This window comes from Vigna unguiculata, chromosome 10 (assembly GCF_037176805.1).
Source record: "Vigna unguiculata cultivar grain cowpea cultivar isolate G323 ecotype 2 chromosome 10, ASM3717680v1, whole genome shotgun sequence".
Lineage (NCBI taxonomy): Eukaryota > Viridiplantae > Streptophyta > Magnoliopsida > Fabales > Fabaceae > Vigna > Vigna unguiculata.
This window is the reverse complement of record NC_140801.1, coordinates 15,370,081-15,392,312: the sequence shown is the minus strand read 5'-3', so window position 1 is coordinate 15,392,312 and position 22,232 is coordinate 15,370,081. Positions and strand designations below refer to the sequence as shown.

The following is a 22,232-nucleotide window of genomic DNA, read 5'->3' as shown; positions in this document are numbered from 1 at the left end:
ACCCTCCCGCCCTACTCCATTGATTGTTTTGACACCCTCTCCCACATGTTTACTACCCATTTCGTTGGTAGCTGCCCACATCAAACCACAACATTATCCATTCTCGGCGTCAGACAAGAACAAGATGAGACGCTACGGGCTTTCATCGACCGCTTCAGCGAGGCCGCCCTTCGCACACCCCATCTCAACCAAGAAATGATACTACAATGTATGGCCCTCACCCTCAAACCCTGACCATTCACAAATAATGTCTACCTCCACCCCCCCCCCCCGCATCCATGCACGAACTTAAGCTCCGTGCCGCGGATTACATCCGCATGGAAGAAATCCAAACACTTCACACCAAGTTCTGCAATGATTACACCCCCTCAACTGTTGCCCGCGATAAACCAATCCCACGACCTGACTTAAGACCCAAAGAGTCTCGGCAACCGCACTTCACCAGATATACCCCGTTAAGTGTCCCCAGATCCCGTCTTCTTGACGAAGCCCTCCATGCCGACCTCATCCAACCCCTTCGTAAAACATCTGACCCTCCCAATGCAGACATGACCAAGTACTGCCGATACCATAGAAACGATGGCCACACCGCCGACGAATGCAATGCACTCTAAGATAATATAGAAGAATTGGTTCGTGTTGGCCATTTCCGCCGCTTCGTCCGTAGAGACGAATGCCCGCATCCATCGCGATCCAATACCAGATATGCCCCTCGCACTCCTTGCCATGATCGACGCACCACTCAACCAATCAGCTAAGACCAACAACTTGCCCGCACTAACATCACATTGGTTGATCCTCCACTACGCGACACAATAAACACCATTGTGGAGGTTTTGCCAGCGGCGGATCCACCTCCTTAGCTAGGAAGAAACACCTCTATCAACTCCAGTCCATTAGCCACATAACCCATTCTCACCACATACGCCGCATGCCTCCCATTACCTTTATCGACGTTGATTTCCACAGCGGCGACCACCAACAGGATGATCCCATGGTCATCACAGTAGAACTCAAGAACTACGCGGTAAAAAAGGTCCTCATCGACCAAGGTAGTTCAGTTGACATCCTGTACTAGACAACATACCAGAAACTCCAACTTCCCCCTAATGCCATTATCCCCTAATTATGAAGATTTTAATAATTTAAACAGGAACGGAGATATGGCGGGGATATGTACATCCCCATACCCATCCCCAAACCCAATTGAAAAAGTCAGAGATTCCCCATACCCATACCCATACCCAATCAATGCGGGGATTCTCTGTCAAAACGGGGACGGGTTCGAAAAATACCCAATGGGCCGAGTTTATTTTCCATCTCCACTTGAAGGGGGCACTAAGGTTCACCAACTAAAGGTAAGTGGGGATGTCGCCACTTGAGCCTCAATCTCAAGAAAAGGTTAGAGAAGATGACACTCATAAGGAGAGCACTCTCACAACAATGGTCAAATATATGTGTTTAAACTTCAAAGTATTCTACCTTTTTACAAGTTTAGGAGAGCCCTTTATATAGTTTAGAATAAAAGGGTCTCTTTGCAAAACAACAAAGATAAAGGGTGCATAAACAAAAGGACCAACTAATGTTTTAGAAACTAGGTAAAAAAAGAGGTGTCTTGAAAAGGAGAGAACTCTAGCTTGCTACCAAGGCTTCATATGTAGCGCCTTTTACGTTCTATAAGAAAAGGTCAACCTTGCCTCCCAAGCCTCTCCAAATGTGTGCTAGGTGTTCTTGGCTTCAAGAATGAGCCTATCCTCCACTCATGAAGTATTATTCTCTTCCAAGTTGGCACTAGTTTGACCTACAAAACAAACACCATGGTCATTGGCCAACAAGTCAACTCAACTTAAGTCCACATAAGAAAAGTGAACAAAATGAAATGGAAAAGAAAGACAAAGATGATGAGTTAGAGGCCTCCTTTCTAGTCCTGCTACTTATAATTCTTCTTGGAAGGTCCTCTAAGCTTTCATGGTGAGTCATGGACTCATAAAAAATCTTGCACCCTAACAGATGAAGTATTGACACTAATAACACCCCGTTAACTATTTTTGGAAAGTCTATCTAGAAACAAAAATAGAACCTTTAAAGAAAACTATGAAGGAATAAAACTACTTGATCAGTGAATACAAATAGAACCATCACAAATCCAAGTGAACAAACTGAGTTTCACTTTTCACAATTAAATAATCTTCAAGATCTCGCAAAGATTACTCTAAGAACTTTTTTTCCCCCTAATTATAACTCACTCTCATAAGTGGAAATTGACTTATTCAAAGTGTTCCTGCGGAAACAAATAAGAGATGTTAAGGACACAAATATTGCCTTACCTCAACCCTAACCTCTCGAGTTGGCTCCTTCTCGGCTTGCGTATGCCATCTATTGGTGCATGTGGTTTGGACCTTTGAGGGGTTACTTGCGGAGAGGGCTCCGACGATCAAGTCAGGGAAAGGGCTCTCAAAAAGTCAAATCTTTGATTTAGGGATTAATGAAAGCGTACCTTTAATTGTTGGGGTCCACGTGTATTTATAGAGTCATTAATTATGCATGCCCTTCTTATGGGCTGGGCCATTGTTTGGGTCCTAGATGGGCCTAGGCTAAGCCCTGGCCCTGTGTTAGTGTTTGTTGCTATGAGGGGCCTTGTCTACAATATTCTAAGTTTGGTGTTATCAACAGATTACGTCTTATCTTTTGAAGTAGGCGGTCTGGGCTGCTATGTGTTTCCGCTTGAACGGTTATTTACTTGATAATTTCATTTGTGGGGTTATGTGTAGGCAGGCTTGGCCGTGCGATTTTCTTGGTCTGCCTAGGTGCGGTACACCAGTCCCCCAGCCTTTGTCGGGGAAGGTGTAGCGGCAAAGGATTAGAAGTGTGTTGGTAGTTTTCTTGGTCCGCCTAGGTGCGATACACATAGAATCACTCAAAATTTGTTAAAAGAAATCAAAATGAGAGCATTATATAAATTTTAAACTATCTTTTTTAACAAATTAAAACTTCATTTAATATTTTAATTTCACTTAATCGTGAAATTAACGGATTAAAATTGTATTTTAACATATTAAAATAGTGCAGCCAAAAATCTTCTGGAAACATAAAAAAGTTTAACCTATCAAAAACTTATTTTAACAAAGTAAAAACTTTCGTTAGAGCTAATCATGATTATAAGTAATCTTAATCAATTAAAATGTTCTCTGTAAACATATATGAACATTTCAACAAAATAAAAATGTCTTTTAATAAATTAAAATCTTCTTATTACCAAACTAAGCTAAAAAACAAAATCAAGTAACTTTTTAAAGATAATTATCATATTAAACCATAAAGGAGAAACTAACAAACATATTGTTGGGTTATATATATTTTATGTCATATGGGTTATGCTTATATTCATTGAGAGATTGTGGTTCCATGTGTTTCTATGATATTAGTCTTACATATATAAGACATTTGACACCACTTTTACACCAAAACCTTAAGACAATAGTGTTATGGGTCTTTATTCTTATATAGTGTTTAACTTTATTTTTTCTATCCAATGTGAAACTTTTTGACTCACACTTGAATTATTTCCAACAATCTCCCCTCAAGAGTAAGTCCCTTGTTTTTTTTTTTTTTTTTTTTTTTTTCCTTTTCATATGATATATTTTCCTTTAGGTGTATGAGAAAAAGTAAATGATTGCGAAGAAATCAGTTAGTCCTTATAAGAATAATAATTATTCTTTTATCATTTTTACCTTTATAAATATGATGACCAATATCACTTACTATAAAAAAAAATTAGAATTTTTATAAAACTTAATAAATATAACTATATTATGTATTTAATATTTGAAAATTGTGATATAAATTTAATTATATTTATATTTTAATAATTATTATAATAAGTAATTTTATAATTTGATAAATTTTATTGTAGTAAAAATATGGATGCCCATCCCATTCCACTAGTGTAGTACATCCAAACAACAAAACTAATGATGTAAGTGAATTTATTTGAAAATTGGCTGACTCAATCCTTTACTAAATAGTTGACGATTCCACTGGACTTTTGACTAGCAATGATGCAGTCAGCAAAAGCATGCTGCGTGGGGGAAAAGAACAAGAATTAGATAAACTGATTAATGGATGATTTATGTTTACATAAATAATAAATACTAATTATAAATTTAATGGCATATGAACTTAGACCGTCATTAGTTGCCCTACGAACGCACCACTTTATAAGTTTTTCATACTAGATTACACCTATTTCTCATTTCTTTTTTTGAAACATAATTAATTGTTCATTTGTATTTTCTAAAACTTATTTCTTTTTTATGTTCACCGTTTTATTTTCCTCCCCGAACAGATAAAGAAAAGGGTCACTTATATTAAACGAAACCATTTTTTGTATTTCCGTAAACTACAACAAAACTCTTTTAAATAATAATAAATATTAATGATAAAAATATGTTTACAGAACTAAATATTTAGAGATTAATTTTTGTATAACTAATATTAACGATCAATTTATAAATCAGTTTGAAATAAAAACTATTTTAGTTATTAATTTTTTATCAATTATATTTTTGTAAATTATTTTAATTATTAATAATTTTTAATTTATAAATTTGATATTTAAATTTGTCACTCTAATAATTAATTATTTTTTATTATTAAAATTAGTCTTTATTTAAATATTTTTTTGAGTGATATTTGTTTTCTACTTGTCCGTAAAAGTTCTCACTTCTGTTTTTTGTTTATTTAAGGGTTTTTCTTTTGTTTTGGACTTTTAAATTTAAAATATTTTTATTAAACAATGTAATGTGAAAGTCAAGAATATTTTTTGTATTAAGTTCTCACTCTGTTTTTTGTTTATTTAAGGGTTTTTGTTTTGTTTTGGACTTTTAAATTTAAAATATTTTTATTAAACAATGTGAAATTCAAGAATATTTTTTGTATTATATAATTTACAATTAATTGTTTTGCATAAAAAATAATTTGTGGATTGTAATCTAAAGATGCTTTTGATTTTTAAATTATATAATCTATACATATTTTTTACATTAATTTTTTTTAGATTATATATTTTAGAATCATTTTAAAAAAAATATTGTATAATATGAGAATGTCTTTATGAATTGAAGAATAACAAAAAAATTAAATTGTAGAATTTGAAAATCATTTTAGGTTACATAATCTGAAAATTATTATCAAATATTCAAAAGAATTAAATATTAAAAAAATATATTCAAAGAATTTTTATGAGAATGTAATATAATATGTTGACCTCTTTAAAATGAAAAAAAAAAGATACAAGATCAAAAGAAAACATGGATAGAGCGGTGGTAACAAAAGGAAACGAGAAAGAACAACATAACAACAACAAAGTACATCCCAAAAGCATAAAGGAAGAAAGCATGGGGTGTAGGAATAAATAATGACATGATTAGAACGTCTTCTTAACATTCATCCAAACCAAACCAAATTAACTTATCGATGTAGCGTGTAAATAATAGATTGAATCAGATAACGAACACCCATATGTTCTACCATTTTAATTCAGAAAAAAAAACTAATCGTAGTATTATTAGTGGTGCCAGATGCTTAAACTCATGGCCCTATCAAATGAATCGACAGATTATCATGCATGACAGCTTGGGAACTTGAAAGAGCATGACCATAGACCATAACACGGCATCAATCAAAGAATAATGCATCAGTGGATTATCACTGGATTGGCTTTAATAATAACATCAAACAAAGCTGTCACCGATCAATAAAACCAGTAGATAGGTTTTGATATCCGCATTTATTTTTCACCTACCCCCTTCATTTTAAAATGTGAGAGGAATAAATTGGCCAATAAATTCTCATGTTCGTATGCGTTTGGTAGTTAGTATAGACAAAGTTGCTGGAAAAAGTAAAGTCAACCAACTAATTCTCTGAATAGTCGAGTGGCTCCATTTACAAAGTCTAACTTTTTATCCTTGTACTTTTTGTTTTATCATTCTTCTATTCCTAACCAAAATCATTTCAACTTGACAAAGTTTATGAAATCTCAGCTACTCAGTGAGCAATCACTAGCATCACCCAAAAGGCCTACTGTCTTATCTTTCTCCTGTTTTGGGTATTTGCTTTTGCTTTTTTGCATTTGGGGTTGCAACTTTTGTTTACTCCTAGATTTTGGAGTTGTTTGTTTGCATGCCCTTTGAAAGATATAACAGAAGCCTTTTAGTATTAGGGTGATTTTAGTCGATGGGTGCTTGTTGGAGCAGTGGGACGAAGGCTGTGAGCCCTTCCAGTGCAGGTAAGCTGCTTGCTGATTTGCATGTTACATCATTTTGTTTGCTCTTGATATCTGAATAAGCTAAATTACTTGCAAGATTTAGTTTTTGGATTTGGGGTTTGATTCTAACAATCTTGAACTTGTCAAGTTGATGAAGATTTTCACTGTCATACACATGCATGCTATGCTTCAGATCCTTGCAATATAAGACTGCCTTGTCTTTTCTTATGGGGTGATCCTTGTTTCTTCATAGTTGAGGAGTCTCACTGAATGCCTAAATCCTAGATTTGTGCCTTAGTGTAAATTTTCAATTTTTTTACCCCGTGTGGTGAATCCTGTTGTAAAAAAAAAAAAAACAAACTGTGATTTGAGGTTGAGAGAAAATTTAGTCAGCAATATAGGGATAATCTGTGACCTTAGCTAGGTTCCATGAAAATTTTGGTAATGAGTGATTTAACCTTGTTTATTTTGTTTGTTATAAATAAGGCACTGTGGTGACTGAATTTTTTATCACTTGTTTTGGTACGTTTGCAGGGTTCACTTCTAGAAGTGTGAGCAGAGAGGGCTATGATATTCATTCAAGTAGCAGGAATTCATCAACCTCCATACCCATGACCCCTCGGAGTGAGGGTGAGATCTTACAATCTTCAAATTTGAAAAGCTACAGCTACAATGACCTAAGAATAGCAACAAAACATTTCAGCCCAGACAATGTCTTAGGGGAAGGTGGATTTGGTTCAGTTTTTAAGGGATGGATCGATGAACATTCCCTCTCTGTTACCAAGCCTGGTATAGGTATCGTTGTTGCTGTGAAGAAACTTAACCAAGAGGGGTTCCAGGGTCACAAAGAATGGTTGGTAAGTACCAATTGTTTTCTAAACACATTTCTGTTTCCTCATTTGATGAAGATTATGGCCTCAAGTTGTTTTACATTAACAAGATTCTAGGCAGCTGCAAGCTTTTCTGGATACTCATTCACTTAATATGTCTGGTTCTGTTTCACGGATTTCTGTTTAACTTCAACAGTTTCTTCTTTTTGATTTTTTTTGTCATTACTTTACTAAACATTTTTTAGATAACTTTGTTCTTGTTTTAATACTGTAACTTGCAGGCTGAAATCAACTATCTTGGGCAACTGCAGCATCCTAATCTTGTCAAGTTGATAGGATACTGCTTAGAGGATCAACACAGGCTTCTAGTTTATGAATACATGCCAAAGGGCAGTGTGGAGAATCATCTATTCAGGAGTCAGTACCATGTAGTTTATACGAATACATTTAGGGTATCCTAGAATATCTCAGCATATTCTTGAATCAATTAATTGTGTAATTTCGAAGCAATCTTAGGATCTGTTTGCTATGTTGCCTTATTTCTTTCCTAGTGCTATTCCTCCTTCAAAAGAGATTGTAATCTTAATCTCCCAAAGTTTCAGTACTAACGTTGAAGATATCATCATTAATGCAGGGGGGTCTCATTTTCACCAGCTTTCTTGGACATTAAGATTGAAAATATCCCTTGGGGCAGCTAGGGGTCTTGCTTTTCTCCATAACTCAGAAACTAAAGTCATATACAGAGACTTTAAGACTTCTAATATCCTTCTTGATACGGTATGTACTGAAAAATTGGTCATGTCTTTGTATTGTTTAATATGATGGATTTTAGGATTCAATAACTAAGATAGTTAATTGACGATTGTTTTTGCAGAACTATAATGCCAGACTTTCTGATTTTGGGCTGGCCAGAGATGGACCCACTGGTGATAAGAGCCATGTTTCTACAAGGGTCATGGGAACACATGGATATGCAGCACCAGAGTATCTAGCAACAGGTACAGTATCTGGTTTGTCAAATAGGGTTACTTGCTTTTTTCCTTTCGATGCCACAATTTTCCATAAAAAAAAGTATACTTTGTTGATGGACCATATAGATCAAATTCAGGTCATTTTCTCTGTTAGACCATTGCTTGGAGTGGCTCCATACATCAATGGTTACAAACACTATTAGATACATTCTTTCAAGCTTTAGCAGAATGCCAACAAATTTTGCTGGCACCATTTTCTTGAGATGTAATATAATATCTATACGCTTCCTAACTGTACACTTGCTAATTCTGTGATGCAACAATATTTCAATCTGTCTTACGTGTGTATATTCTACATGTATCTGTCTCTCCACTGCTTTATCAACGAAACATCTAATTTCTAAAGCAGTGATACTTTTATGATAACAATGATGTATAATATTTTATTTTGAGTATGTTTAATATATATAATTTTAGTTTAGATTCGAAATTACAATCGTATATTTATTATGATTTTAAGAATTTATATACAATTATCTATATGTATATATTTTGTATAATATATTAATATTTTCAAAATAAACTTGTCATAAGAAGCAGATGATGCATACCAAACCTTTATATCTAACTAATTTTGTTTTTCCATTTTTACTAGGTCACCTGACTGCGAAGAGTGATGTGTATAGTTTTGGAGTAGTTCTTTTGGAAATGTTATCAGGAAGACGTGCCATAGACAAGAATCGGCCATCTGGGGAACAATGCTTAGTTGAATGGGCAAAACCTTACCTTGCTAACAAACGAAGGGTTTTCCGTGTGATGGATAGTCGTCTAGAAGGTCAGTATTCCCTAAACCAAGCTCAAAGAGCAGCCACGCTTGCTTTTCAGTGTCTTTCTGTGGAGCCCAAATACAGGCCAAACATGGATGAGGTGGTGAGAGTATTGGAGCAGCTACGTGACTCAAACGATGAAGTCAAAAATGGTGATCATAATAAAAAGCGTCGATTAAGTGGTTCTGGCTCTGGTCATGGCCACCCCAATGGACTCCCCACATCTGCTAGCACAGGAAGTTCTGATGCTCCCAAAAAGTTTGCTTATCCAAGGCCTTCTGCTTCGTTTCTTTAAGTCAAGGAATTTTGTGGTCAGAAAGGAGTAGCTGTTCTTAGCTGTCACATGAACCATACCTGTTAAGTAATGTATAGTTAGTTTCCCTTTCTTTCGATCTTGTATTTTGGCCTACATTTTGTCATTGTAATACTGATTGTTAACATACTTCCATCTAATCTGGTTCCTTAAAGTTTTTTTTTTTTACTCTTAGAATCCTTTATGAAAGTGCAATGGAACCAACAAAGTTTATTACTATGATCCTTTAAATCTAACACCCTTTAATTATTTTTCATTAGAGATTTCATCATTAAGTAAGCAGTTTACTCTAATGATAAATTCCTTTACCTTGTGTTTGGATAGAGCATTTCAACGATACTTAGAAATTGAAATGCTTTGTATTTGAATTGCTTGTAATTAAATTCCATTCATTTTTTAAATAACTTGTTTGGATAAGAAAATTAAAATACCTTACATTTCAATTTCTTGTTTGGAAAAAAAAATTGAATTTATTGTGAGATAAAATTTAATTTTAACAATATTTATTTTACGCTTAATTATGTTTTGAGTTCATGATAAATTTTGGAAACATGCTCGACAACCAGATGGGTCGGGCAGATCCAACTACGCAACCAGATTGGTTAGACCCGATGACCCACCTGAGTTGGACCGACTGCAAAGCCCAGACAGGCTGGGTGGCCCGATGATCTAGAGGCCTGACGGCCCATACTACACGATTGTGCCATCAAGTTCGTCAATATGGCCCAGTCCAACCTGTCTAGGTCATTGGCCTAATGCTCTAGACGAGCCTGACGACCCAAATGGGTCCGACGATCAAGACTGGCCCGACGACCTGGACGAACCCGATAATCCGGACGGGGCCAAATACCTGGACGGGTTCGAATACCCGGACGAGTCCAAATACTCGAACGAGTTCGACGACCCAAACGGGCCCGTACACCCAAACGAGACCGAAGACTCGGACGGGTCCAACGACTAGGATGGGCCCGATGACTTGGACATGTCTGACGACTTGGACAGGCCCGACGACCTAGATGGGCCCGAGACTCGAACGGTCTCGACAACTCGTATGAGCCCTTTCAAACCGTCGGGTCGGTCCGGATAGTCTGGCCTAAGGAGTCATTGGGCCCGTCTGGATCTTCGGGACCGTCTGTGTCATCGGGCTCGTTTGGGTCATCGTTCCTGTCCGGGTTGTCCGGCTCGTTCGGATCGTCGGGGCTGTCTAGTCGTCGCGCTCGTCCAGGTTGTCGGGCCTGTCTGGGTCGTTGGGCCCGTTCGGGTCGTCGGGCTCGTTCGGGTTGTCGGGCTCGTTCGGGTTGTCGGGCATGTCCGCATCGTCCCGCACTTCCGGGTCATCGGGCACGTCCGAGTCGTCGGGCTCGTCCGTGTCGTCGGGCCCAATGATTTGGAAGGGCCCGTCTGGGTCATCGGGCTCGTCCAGGTTGTCGGGCTCGTCCGGGTTGTTTGGCCTGTCTAGGTCGTTAGGCATGTTCGGGTCATCGGGCCCGTCTAGATCATCGGACCCGTTTGGGTCGTCAGACCTGTCTGGGTCATCGGGCCTGTTTGGGTCGACAGGCCGTCGGGACCGTCTGGGTCGTCAGGCACGTTTGGGTCATCGGGCTCGTCCGGGTCCTCGGGCTCGCCCGGGTCGTCGCACACGTCCGGATCCTCGTGCCCGTCCGGATCGTCTAGAATGTGAGGTTGAGTGAGAAGAATTTCAAATTCCACCTATTTTGAGGGTATTTGAATTTCTACTAATTTAGCTTATTGAAATCCTTCAAAAAAAATGCTTTCATTTGAAATGCTTTTTAATTTCTCTATCCAAACAAAGCATTTCATTACAAAAAAATCTAAATTCTTCCAAAAAATAAATTGCTTCATTAAAATACTCTATCCAAACACACTCTTAAGTGCAAAATTTTTACTACTATTAACTTAGGTCAATTCTTTTATGACAAGATTTTTAGGAATCCAAACCTAAAAAGAATTTAATTAGTAAAGTTTAGTACCAACAAACTTAAAATAATTAGGGAGAGTTGAGATTTAAACTAGGATTAGGTGGACTGGTGACCAACTAAACTAAATAATTTTGTTCCGACTTAGATTAATATTTTCCTCAGTCAAGTACTCGTCATTTTACACTGTAAGACAATATATATATATATATATATATATATATATATATATATATATATATATATATATATATATATATATATATATATATATATATATATATATATATATATATATATATATATAAATAAGTATATCTACCGGCACTCCATTTTTGAACACACTAAATTTCGAAATTTTTTTTTTGAAGATACTCACCCACTTTTCTGGAAAACACTCATCCTATAATAGATAGATATGATATATGTATCATATACATGTATCAGATATAATATATTACCGATATGTTGATATGTATATTTTAAAAATATTAAGATACGATATGTGATATATGTGTATTAAAATATGTGATATATTGATGAGTGTATATTTTTTCCCTCATTCAGTGTTTAAGTCTGGGTATTTAATTGAATTTGTGTGTTTAAAGATTGATTTAATTGGCATTTCCTATAATTGGGTTTATTGAGCATGAGATACAAAAACATGTTAAAAATAGCTTTTTAGTTGCATAAATGTTCTTTGGATATTTTGAGGTGTGTTAGTGCAGCTGCAGCTAAGTTGAGCTCATGGAGGTGTGGAAATAAATTGATTAAAGCTTCATGACACCTTAAAGATAAATCCAAGAATAAGAAATTATCAAAAGCACAAAAACTCAAGCCAAGCATTGCATGAAGACGGCAAGAAAAACTTGAAAAAGTGAAGAAGTTTGGCTAAACCAAGAAGAGAGGAACAAAAAAATTGGACCTTGCGGTTTTCTTTATCTTTATGATAGAAGATAATTTGGGAAAAATATATCTTTAGATATTTTATTTGATATTTTTAAATAATTATCTTATTTAATTATATCATAAAATATTAAAAGATATTAACTACCAAATCTTTTTCAATATGACAAGATCTTCTGGAATCTTTTTAGATCCACAACAAACAAATCTTGAAGATATTGGATTATTTAGAAGATAATTTGAGGAGATTGCAAATGGTTGATTTGGAAAATTAATACAAATATTAATTGGTGATAATTTATCATATATCTTTAAGTAATTAATTAATTTAATTATATTAGATATTGATATTATCAACCAACTATATTTGTCAAATACTCTATATCTCTCCAAATATTTTTAAATATTTATATTTATCTTTATTTTAAAAGATATTTGAGAGATTTTAGCAACAGAAAAGCCCAGTCCAATTCTTATATAAAGAGACCAAGGGAGAAGCAGAAAACAAGCTCGACACTTCGGAATTTAGGAACCCTTAGGGGGGCCTAATTTCTTCCTTCTCTCTATTCTTCTCTCTTTATTTTGCATTCATGTAGTTTTAAATTTCTTGGGTTGATTCCATTGTAATTTCATTATGGATTCTGAGGTTAGAATGAATTAATTTATTTGTTCTTTTTATTATTGTTGAGATTTTCATTCATTTATGTCTTTTATCTTTGAATCACGTAAGAAGTAATGATTTTAAATCTATATGCATGTTGGTCATATGAGTTCAAGGGTTTTTAAATTGAATTGAGACTTTACTTTGATTTTATTTAAAAACTTTCATATGATTAAATGAGTTTTTACCAATAATTGAGACTTTACTTTGGTTAAAGGTATTTACTCTAACTACAATTAATTGAGACTTTACTTTGATTAATTAAGCTTTTTATTTGGTGAGGAGATAAAATAATAGACATGATTAGGCATAGTAAATTTGATTGAGACTGTACTTTGGTTGAATTTACTGTGGATAATCTAAAAGTTCTCGCTTTTAGTACTTTGGTTAAAAGTGAGAACGCCAACAAATTAATTGAGACTTTACATTGATTAATTTGTAAATCTACAACAATAATTAATTGAGCAATAATCTTTAGATAACCGATGATGAATCTATTTTGAAAAAGCAATGGAATCAATCTATATTCTTTACTATTGTTTTTATCTTTTCTATTTCTTTCTTGTTTATCTTAATCCTCCCATATTTTTATTATTTTATTTGACTAACCGTTTTGTATAGATTTTATAAGAACTAATTTGTTAAAAATCAATTCCATGTTCGTTGGGAGACGACTTTGGGTTACTTTACCCTTTCTATTTTGTTGTCTACTTTCTTAACAATACTGAAGTTGTTATAGATAGGTAGTATTAATTTAATCGCGTCAATGACAGCGTTATCAAATTTGGTGCCGCTGCCGGGGAACACGGTTAGAATTTTTATCATTTTAGTTCTTATTTTTATTCTTTTCATTTTATTTTTTTATTTTTTATTTTTTATTATTATTTTTTTTTATCACTAACATTTTTTTTTTCTCTCATTTTTTTTTCCTAACATTTATTTTATTTTCTTTAGTTCTTTTATTTCTTTTAGTTAATTTATTTTTTTAAGCATAATTTTTGTTTGAGGAATTTTGTTGGGAAATTTGTGAAACTAGTTGGGAAACACTTTGGCTAAGGAAAGATAAGGTACTTAAGTTGTTCATTGAGAAGCACCTCTCTTTCCTGGAAGTCTACTCAACAAGCTTTCAACTTATTTCTTTTCAAAAAACCTCTATAAAAAATGCAAAATAAATTTTCATACGAAAGTAATCAACATTGTAGTTTTCAAATGGATTACAATTGTTATCCACAGCAACCACGTGATTTTCAGCAACGAATTGTCACACCTACTTCTGCACCTGATATAAGTGGGTTAACTTTACGACAATTTAATGATCTATAACCTAGATCATCTTTTTTGGGATATGAGCAACAACCATATTCTGAGTGTCCACCTCAGCAACCATATGTTCCAAATAGTTTTCAGCAACAATATGTACCACTACAGCAAGTTGAAGCAACCAATGGACCATCCTACAGGGAAGTTATGATACTAATGGGTGAAGTTATAGAGAAATTAGAGTCCATGGATGAAAGGTTACGAGTTGATCAACGATGCAGAGATATTGAGCAAGAGTGGTATGAAAATAAGTAAATATTGTCTGATATATTGAGGGATGCAAGTAAGAACAACTTCATAGAATTACTTGTAGCTGTTAATACCACCCCTCAACCCCATCAGAGATTTCCTGAAAATCCATATTTTAACGAACTTCGTCATGAAATCAAAGATGTGCTTCTGAAGTTGGCCATCAGAGTTGAACAAATGTCTGAAGATTTAAGTCAGCTAATGAATGATACAGTTAGAAAGGTCACTTTGGAAGATATGATGAATATGATGACTGAAATGATGAAGATGAATTAGACAGATCAGAAAGAGATGATGAATGCCGCCACACAAAGCTTGCAAAATCAGTCTGAAAAACCAATAGCGGAATCACTTCACATTGATATATCTACTGATGGATATAATGATTGTCATAGTAATATGTCTACTGATGGACATATTAAGGATGTTGCTGAAGTTGATGAAGAAATTAAAGATTCTCACACAAACATATCTACTGATGGATATGTTGATGATGCTCCATGTGAATATAAAGTTGTACCTGTTGATGATGATATGAGTACAAATGATCATTTTCAAGAGCAAAGTTGTGAGAACAATACAATGGAGGAACCAAGTGCAGTTGAAGAGCCAACGATATTTAAAGATGCAGCTGAAGCATCTACTATTGCAACTGACTTGGTTAATGATGAAGCAGCAGATTCAACTACATCAAGTGCAGATTTTTGCTCACAAGATGAGATTACAAGGATTACTGATGATCCGCTTAACCATCCAAAGGCACCTGATGATGCTCAAGTTGAGTTGAAGCCACACACTCCACACATCAAGTTTGTTGATGTGAATGATGCAAATAAGTTTTCAGTGGTTATCTTTGTTGACATGGCTGCAGAAAAAGAAGAAAGGTTGCTACAACAGGTAAAAAGCTTAGATTCAAATTCTTTTGAAATCATTGTTGATAGAAAAGTTAAATTGCATGCATATTTGTTTTCTGTTTTTAATTTTAAAAATATTAAAAAATTTTCAAAAATATGTGTTTTTGTTTTCTTCAATAAAATTGTACAAGCTGACTTGTACTTTATAAAATTAAAGAAAATAAATTTTGACATATGGCCAGATTGAGCCAATAGTCACAAGATTTTTCGTTTCCTCCCCAAAATAAGTCCATCAAGGACATTTTTTTTGAAATAAGCGTGGGGGAAACAAACTGTAGGTAGAATTTTTCTTTTTTCTGTTTTTCAATTTTTTTGTTTTCTTTTAAAAAAGAAAAAAATGGGATTTCTTTTTGAGAAAATTGTGAAAGTATTAACTTTTTACTAAGTGAAACTTTTAAACAATATGTCTCATAAGAAATCCACCAAAAATATCTCCCTGCTTTCAATAAAAACATATTGACATTGGATTTTTAGGATTTGATTCAATAATTGGGATGATCATAATTCTGGAAAAAAAAATAAAAGTCCTGTTGATATGAGTGGATTGTTTCTATGATTTGCTAAATGAGTTGATTTGAGAATTTCTTGATTAAATATTTTGTGAAAGAATTTGACCTTGTGAGTCTTGAGCCTTAATTCAAAGGATGGACCACCATGTGCCATTCCTATTTTTTCTTGAGTGACTTGCTCATGTTTGTTTATACTCAAATATTTAGCTTGATTCTTTTGTTTTGAACCTTAGGTGAATATGCATGATTTGATATGACTGAGGCATTTCTTGTTTTTAGCTACTTGGCCAAATAAGCCCACCTTGATATTAATCCATTGGTAGCCCCTTTGAGCTTTAAACCTCTTTTTCTTGTTTTAAGCCTATTGCATAACCTTGAAAAGAAAAAGACCATATTCTACCTTATGAAGAAAGAGTAGCTAGTGGGTTGTGTCAGGAATGGTTGAGGAATAAAGTGTGTGGGTGAGTACCTCACCCACAAATTAATAAAAATGGCAAAAGGAAAAATTATTGATAAAAAAGTGTTGAAATAAAAAAAATAACTGCTTTCTAAAAAAAAAGAGAGTAACAAGCAATAAATGAAAATGAGTTATTTTTGAAATTATGCTCCATTATTCTTTCTATATTTTAATTTCAAAAACCCAAAAATCCTAAAATTTTTCATACCTTTGCCTTGGCCCCATTATAACCTGTGAAAAGTCCTCATGATCTTTGAATGCATATTTTTCTGAAAGTTTGTGAATATTAGAGTCTTGTTAAGTATTATGAGAGTTTACTTACATGAGTATTTTGAGTGAAAACACAAGCCAAAACACTTGAGAGAATTTTGGTGAGAAAATACACATTTAACTTGAGTGCTTTCTTTCATAATTGATTGTCTTGTGAATTCAAAAGATTAACTCATGTGTGAAAAATAGAACCTTTCCGTTTGTATATACATGATAATTTGATTTCTAGAAGATTGATTTGTCTCCCATGATGTTCATTCCTTTGATCCAGTGTTTTAAAATTACTCAATTTTGCCCAGGGGTGCAAAAGGATAAGTGTGTGGGTATGATGAGTGTATATTTTTGCCCTCATTCAGTGTTTAATTCTGGGTATTTAATTGAATTTGTGTGTTTAAAGATTGATTTAATTGGGATTTCCTATAATTGAGTTTATTGAGCATGAGATACAAAAACATGTTAAAAATAGCTTTTTAGTTGCATAAATGTTCTTTGGATATTTTGAGGTGTGTTAGTGCAGCTGCAGCTAAGTTGAGCTCATGGAGGTGTGGAAATAAATTGATTAAAGCTTCATGACACCTTAAAGATAAATCCAAGAATAAGAAATTATCAAAAGCACAAAAACTCAAGCCAAGCATTGCATGAAGACGACAAGAAAAACATGAAAAAGTGAAGAAGTTTGGCTAAACCAAGAAGAGAGGAACAAAAAAATTGGACCTTGCGGTTTTCTTTATCTTTATGATAGAAGATAATTTGGAAAAAATATATCTTTAGATATTTTATTTGATATTTTTAAATAATTATCTTATTTAATTATATCATAAAATATTAAAAGATATTAACTACCAAATCTTTTTCAATATGACAAGATCTTTTGGAATCTTTTTAGATCCACAACAAACAAATATATCTTGAAGATATTGGATTATTTAGAAGATAATTTGAGGAGATTGCAAAGGATTGATTTGGAAAATTAATACAAATATTAATTGGTGATAATTTATCATATATCTTTAAGTAATTAATTAATTTAATTATATTAGATATTGATATTGTCAACCAACTATATTTGTCAAATACTCTATATCTCTCCAAATATTTTTAAATATTTATATTTATCTTTATTTTAAAAGATATTTGAGAGATTTTAGCAACAGAAAAGTCCAGTCCAATTCTTATATAAAGAGACCAAGGGAGAAGCAGAAAACAAGCTCGGCACTTCGAAATTTAGGAACCCCTTAGGGGGGCCTAATTACAATGGAATCAACCCAAGAAATTTAAAACTCCATGAATGCAAAATAAAGAGAGAAGAATAAAGAGAAGAAAGAAATTAGAAAAATATGCATTCAAAGATCATGAGGACTTTTCACAGGTTATAATGGAGCCAAGGCAAAGGTAGGAAAAATTTTAGGATTTTTGGGTTTTTGAAATTAAAATATAGAAAGAATAATGGAGCATAATTTCAAAAACAACTCAATTAGCAAATCATAGAAACAATCCATTCATATCAACATGACTTTTATTTTTCCAGAATTATGATCATCCCAATTACTGAATCAAATCCCAAAATCCAATGTCAATATGTTTTATTGAAAGCAGGTAAATATTTTTGTGGATTTCTTATGAGAGATATTGTTTAAAAGTTTCACTTAGTAAAAAGTTAATACTTTCACAATTTTCTCAAAAAGAAATCACAAATTTTTTTTTCTTTTTAAATGAAAACAAAAACAAAAAAAAATGAAAAACAGAAAAAAGAAAAATTCTACCTACATTTTGTCTCCCCCACACTTATTTCAAAAAACGTCCTTGGTGGACTTATTTTGGGGAGGAAACAAAAAAAATTGTGACTTCTGGCTCAATCTGGCCATATGTCAAAATTTATTTTCTTTAATTTTATAAAGTACAAGTCAGCTTGTACAATTTTATTAAAGAAAACAAAAACACATATTTTTGAAATTTTTTTAATATTTTTAAAATTAAAAACAAAAACAAAAACCAAACATGCATGCAAATTAACTTTTCTATCAACAATGATTTCAAAAGAATTTGAATCTAAGCTTTTTACCTGTTGTAGCAACCTTTCTTCTCTTTCTGCAGCCATGTCAACAAAGATAACCACTGAAAACTTATTTGCATCATTCACATCAACAAACTTGATGTGTGGAGTGTGTGGCTTCAACTCAACTTGAGCATCATCAGGTGCATTTGGATGGTTAAGCGGATCATCAGTAATCCTTGTAATCTAATCTTGTGAGCAAAAATCTGCACTTGAAGTAGTTGAATCTACTGCTTCATCATTAACCAAGTTAGTTGCAATAGTAGATGCTTCAGCTGCATCTTTAAATATCGTTGGCTCTTCAACTGCACTTGGTTCCTCTATTGCATTGTCCTCACAACTTTGCTCTTCAAAAATATCATCAACAGATAAAACTTTATATTCACATTAAGCATTATCAACATATCCATCAGTAGATATGTTAGTGTGAGAATCTTCAATTTCTATATCAACTTCAGCAACATCCTTAATATGTCCATCAGTAGACATATTACTATGAAAATCATTATATCCATCAGTAGAAATATCAATGTGATGTGATTCCGCTATTGGTTTTTCAGACTAATTCTTCAAGCTTTGTGTGGCGGCATTCATCATCTCTTTCTGATCTGTTTGATTCATCTTCATCATTTCACTCATCATTTTCATCATATCTTCCAAAGTGGCCTTTCTCACTGCATCATTCGTTAGCTGACTCAAATCTTCAGACATTTGTTCAGCTCTGATGGCCAACTTCAGAAGCACATCTTTGATTTCATGACAAAGTGCTTTAAAATTTGGATTTTCAGGAAATGTCTGATGGGATTGAGGGGTGGTATTAACAGTTACAAGTAATTCTATGAAGTTGTTCTTACTTGCATCCCTCAACATATCAGACAGTATTTGCTTATTTTCGTACCACTCTTGCTCAATATTTCTGCATCTTTGATCAACTCGCAACCTTTCATCCATTGACTCTAATTTCTCTATAACTTCACCCATTAATATCATAACTTCCCTGTAGGATGGTCCATTGGTTGCTTCAATTTGTTGTGGTGGTACATATTGTTGCTGAAAACTATTTGGAACATATGGTTGCTGAGGGGGACACTCAGAATATGGTTGTTGCTCATATCCCAAAAAAGATGATCTAGGATATAGATCATTAAATTGTCGTAAAGTTAACCCACTTATATCAGGTGCAGAAGTAGGTGTGATAATTTGTTGCTGAAAATCACATGGTTGTTGTGGATAACAATTGTAATCCATTTGAAAACTACAATGTTGATTACTTTCGTATGAAAAATTATTTTGCATTTTTGAAAGAGGTTTTCTGAAAAGAAATAAGTTGAAATCTTGTTGAGTAGACTTCCAGGAAAGAGAGATGCGTCTCAATGGACAACTTAAGTACCTTATCTTTCCTTAGCCAAAGTTTTTCCCAACTAGTTTTACAAATTTCCCAACAAAATTCCTCAAACAAAAACTATGCTTAAAAAAATAACTAAATAAAATAAAATAAAATAACTAAAGAAAATAAAAAAATGTTAGAACAAAAAATGAGAAAAGAAAATGTTAGTGATAAAAAAAAATAAAAATGAAAATAAAAACAAAAAAGTAAATCAAAAGAATAAAAATAAAAATCAGAACTAAAATGATAAAAATTCTAACCGTGTTCCCCGGCAACGGCGCCAAATTTGATAACGCTGTCGTTGACGCGTTCAAATTAATACTACTTATCTATAACAACTTCAGTATTGTTAAGAAAGTAGTCAACAAAATAGAAAGGGTAAAGTAACCCAAAGTCGTCTCCCAACGAACACAAAATTGATTTTTAACAAATTAGTTCTTATAAAACTATACAAAGCGGTTAGTCAAATAAAATAAAAAATATAGGGGATTAAGATAAACAAAGATAGAAATAAAATTTAAAAGATAAAAAGAAATAAAAACAATAGTAAAGAAAATAGATTGATTCCATTGCTTTTTCAAAATAGATTCATCATCGGTTATCCAAAGATTATTGCTCAATTAATTATTGTTGTAGATTTGCAAATTAATCAATGTAAAGTCTCAATTAATTTGTTGGCGTTCTTACTTTTAACCAAAGTACAGTCTCAATTAAAAGTGAGAACTTTTAGATTATCCATAGTAAATTCAATCAAAGTACAGTCTCAATCAAATTTTACTATGCCTAATCATGTCTATTCTTTTATCTCCTCACCAAATAAAAAGATTAATTAATCAAATTAAAGTCTCGATTAATTTTCATTAGAGTAAATACCTTTAACCAAAGTAAAGTCTCAATTATTGGTAAAAACTTTAATCACATGAAAGTTTCTAAATAAAATCAAAGTAAAGTCTCAATTAAATTTAAAAACCCTTGAACTCATATGATCAACATGCATATAGATTTAAAATCATTACTTTTTACGAGATTCAAAGATAAAAGACATAGATGAATTAAAACCTCAACAATAATAAAAAGAACAAAGAAATTAATTCATTCTAACCTCAAAATCCATAATGAAATTACAATGGAATCAACCCATGAAGTTTAGCAATCCATGGAATACAAAAGAAGAATAGAGAGAAGAAAAGAGAGAGAAAGGAAACGAAATTAGGCACCCCTACGGGTTCCAAAACTCCGAAGTCCCGAGCTTGTTTTCTGCTTCTCCCTTGGTCTCTTTATATAGGAATTGGACTGCGCTTTTCTGTTGCTAAAATCTCTCAAATATCTTTTAAAATAAAGATAAAGATAAATATTTAAGAATATTTGAAGAGATATAGACTATTTGACAAATATAGTTGGTTGATAATATCAATATCTAATATAATTAAATATATTAATTACTTAAAGATATATGATAAATTATCACCAATTAATATTTGTATTAATTTTCCAAATCAACCCTTTGCAATCTCCTCAAATTATCTTCTAAATAATCCAATATCTTTAAGATATATATGTGTTTGTTGTGGATCTAAAAAGATTCCAGAAGATCTTGTCATATTTAAAAAGATTTGGTAATTAATATCTTTTAATATTTTATGATATAATTAAATAAGATAATTATTTAAAAATATCAAATAAAATATCTAAAGATATATTTTTCCCAAATTATCTTCTATCATAAAGATAAAGAAAACCGCAAGGTCCAATTTTTTTGTTCCTCTCTTCTTGGTTTAGCCAAACTTCTTCACTTTTCAAGTTTTTCTTGCTGTTTTCATGCAATGCTTGGCTTGAATTTTTGTGCTTTTGATAATTTCTTATTCTTGGATTTATCTTTAAGGTGTCATGAAGCTTAAATCAATTTATTTCCACACCTCCATGAGCTCAACTTAGCTATAGCTGCACTAACACACCTCAAAATATCCAAAGAACATTTATGCAACTAAAAAGCTATTTTTAACATGTTTTTGTATCTCATGCTCAATAAACCCAATTATAGTAAATCCCAATTAAATCAATCTTTAAACACACAAATTCAATTAAATACCTAGAATTAAACACTGAATGAGGGCAAAAATACGCACTCATCACCTACCCTTACTTCCTTACTTTTAGGTTGGTACCCTAACTTGAAATCATAACTCAAACCATCTCCTACTTCTCTTGCCCAACTTTCTCTGAGTAACTCCATAATTCCAACTTTAAATAATCACTGAACATCCTTACTTAATACTCGTAAGAACGACACTTTCACTATTCATGAAGAACTAGTTATCGTAGAAATCATTAGGTCATGAGTAAGATAGTTCTTTCCACGCACC

At 33.1% G+C, this 22,232-nt stretch overlaps 1 protein-coding gene across 1 annotated transcript; it reads left to right on the top strand.

Moving 5' to 3' along the window:
• Positions 1–5,861: 5,861 nt before the first annotated feature.
• Positions 5,862–9,374, top strand: LOC114167325 (receptor-like cytoplasmic kinase 176). Its single transcript, XM_028052383.2, has 6 exons — positions 5,862–6,286; positions 6,800–7,122; positions 7,377–7,512; positions 7,730–7,872; positions 7,970–8,093; positions 8,722–9,374. The coding sequence occupies exons 1-6, from the start codon at positions 6,235–6,237 to the stop codon at positions 9,186–9,188; spliced, it is 1,245 nt and encodes a 414-aa protein (XP_027908184.1). The 5' UTR covers positions 5,862–6,234; the 3' UTR covers positions 9,189–9,374.
• The last annotated feature ends 12,858 nt before the right edge of the window (positions 9,375–22,232 follow it).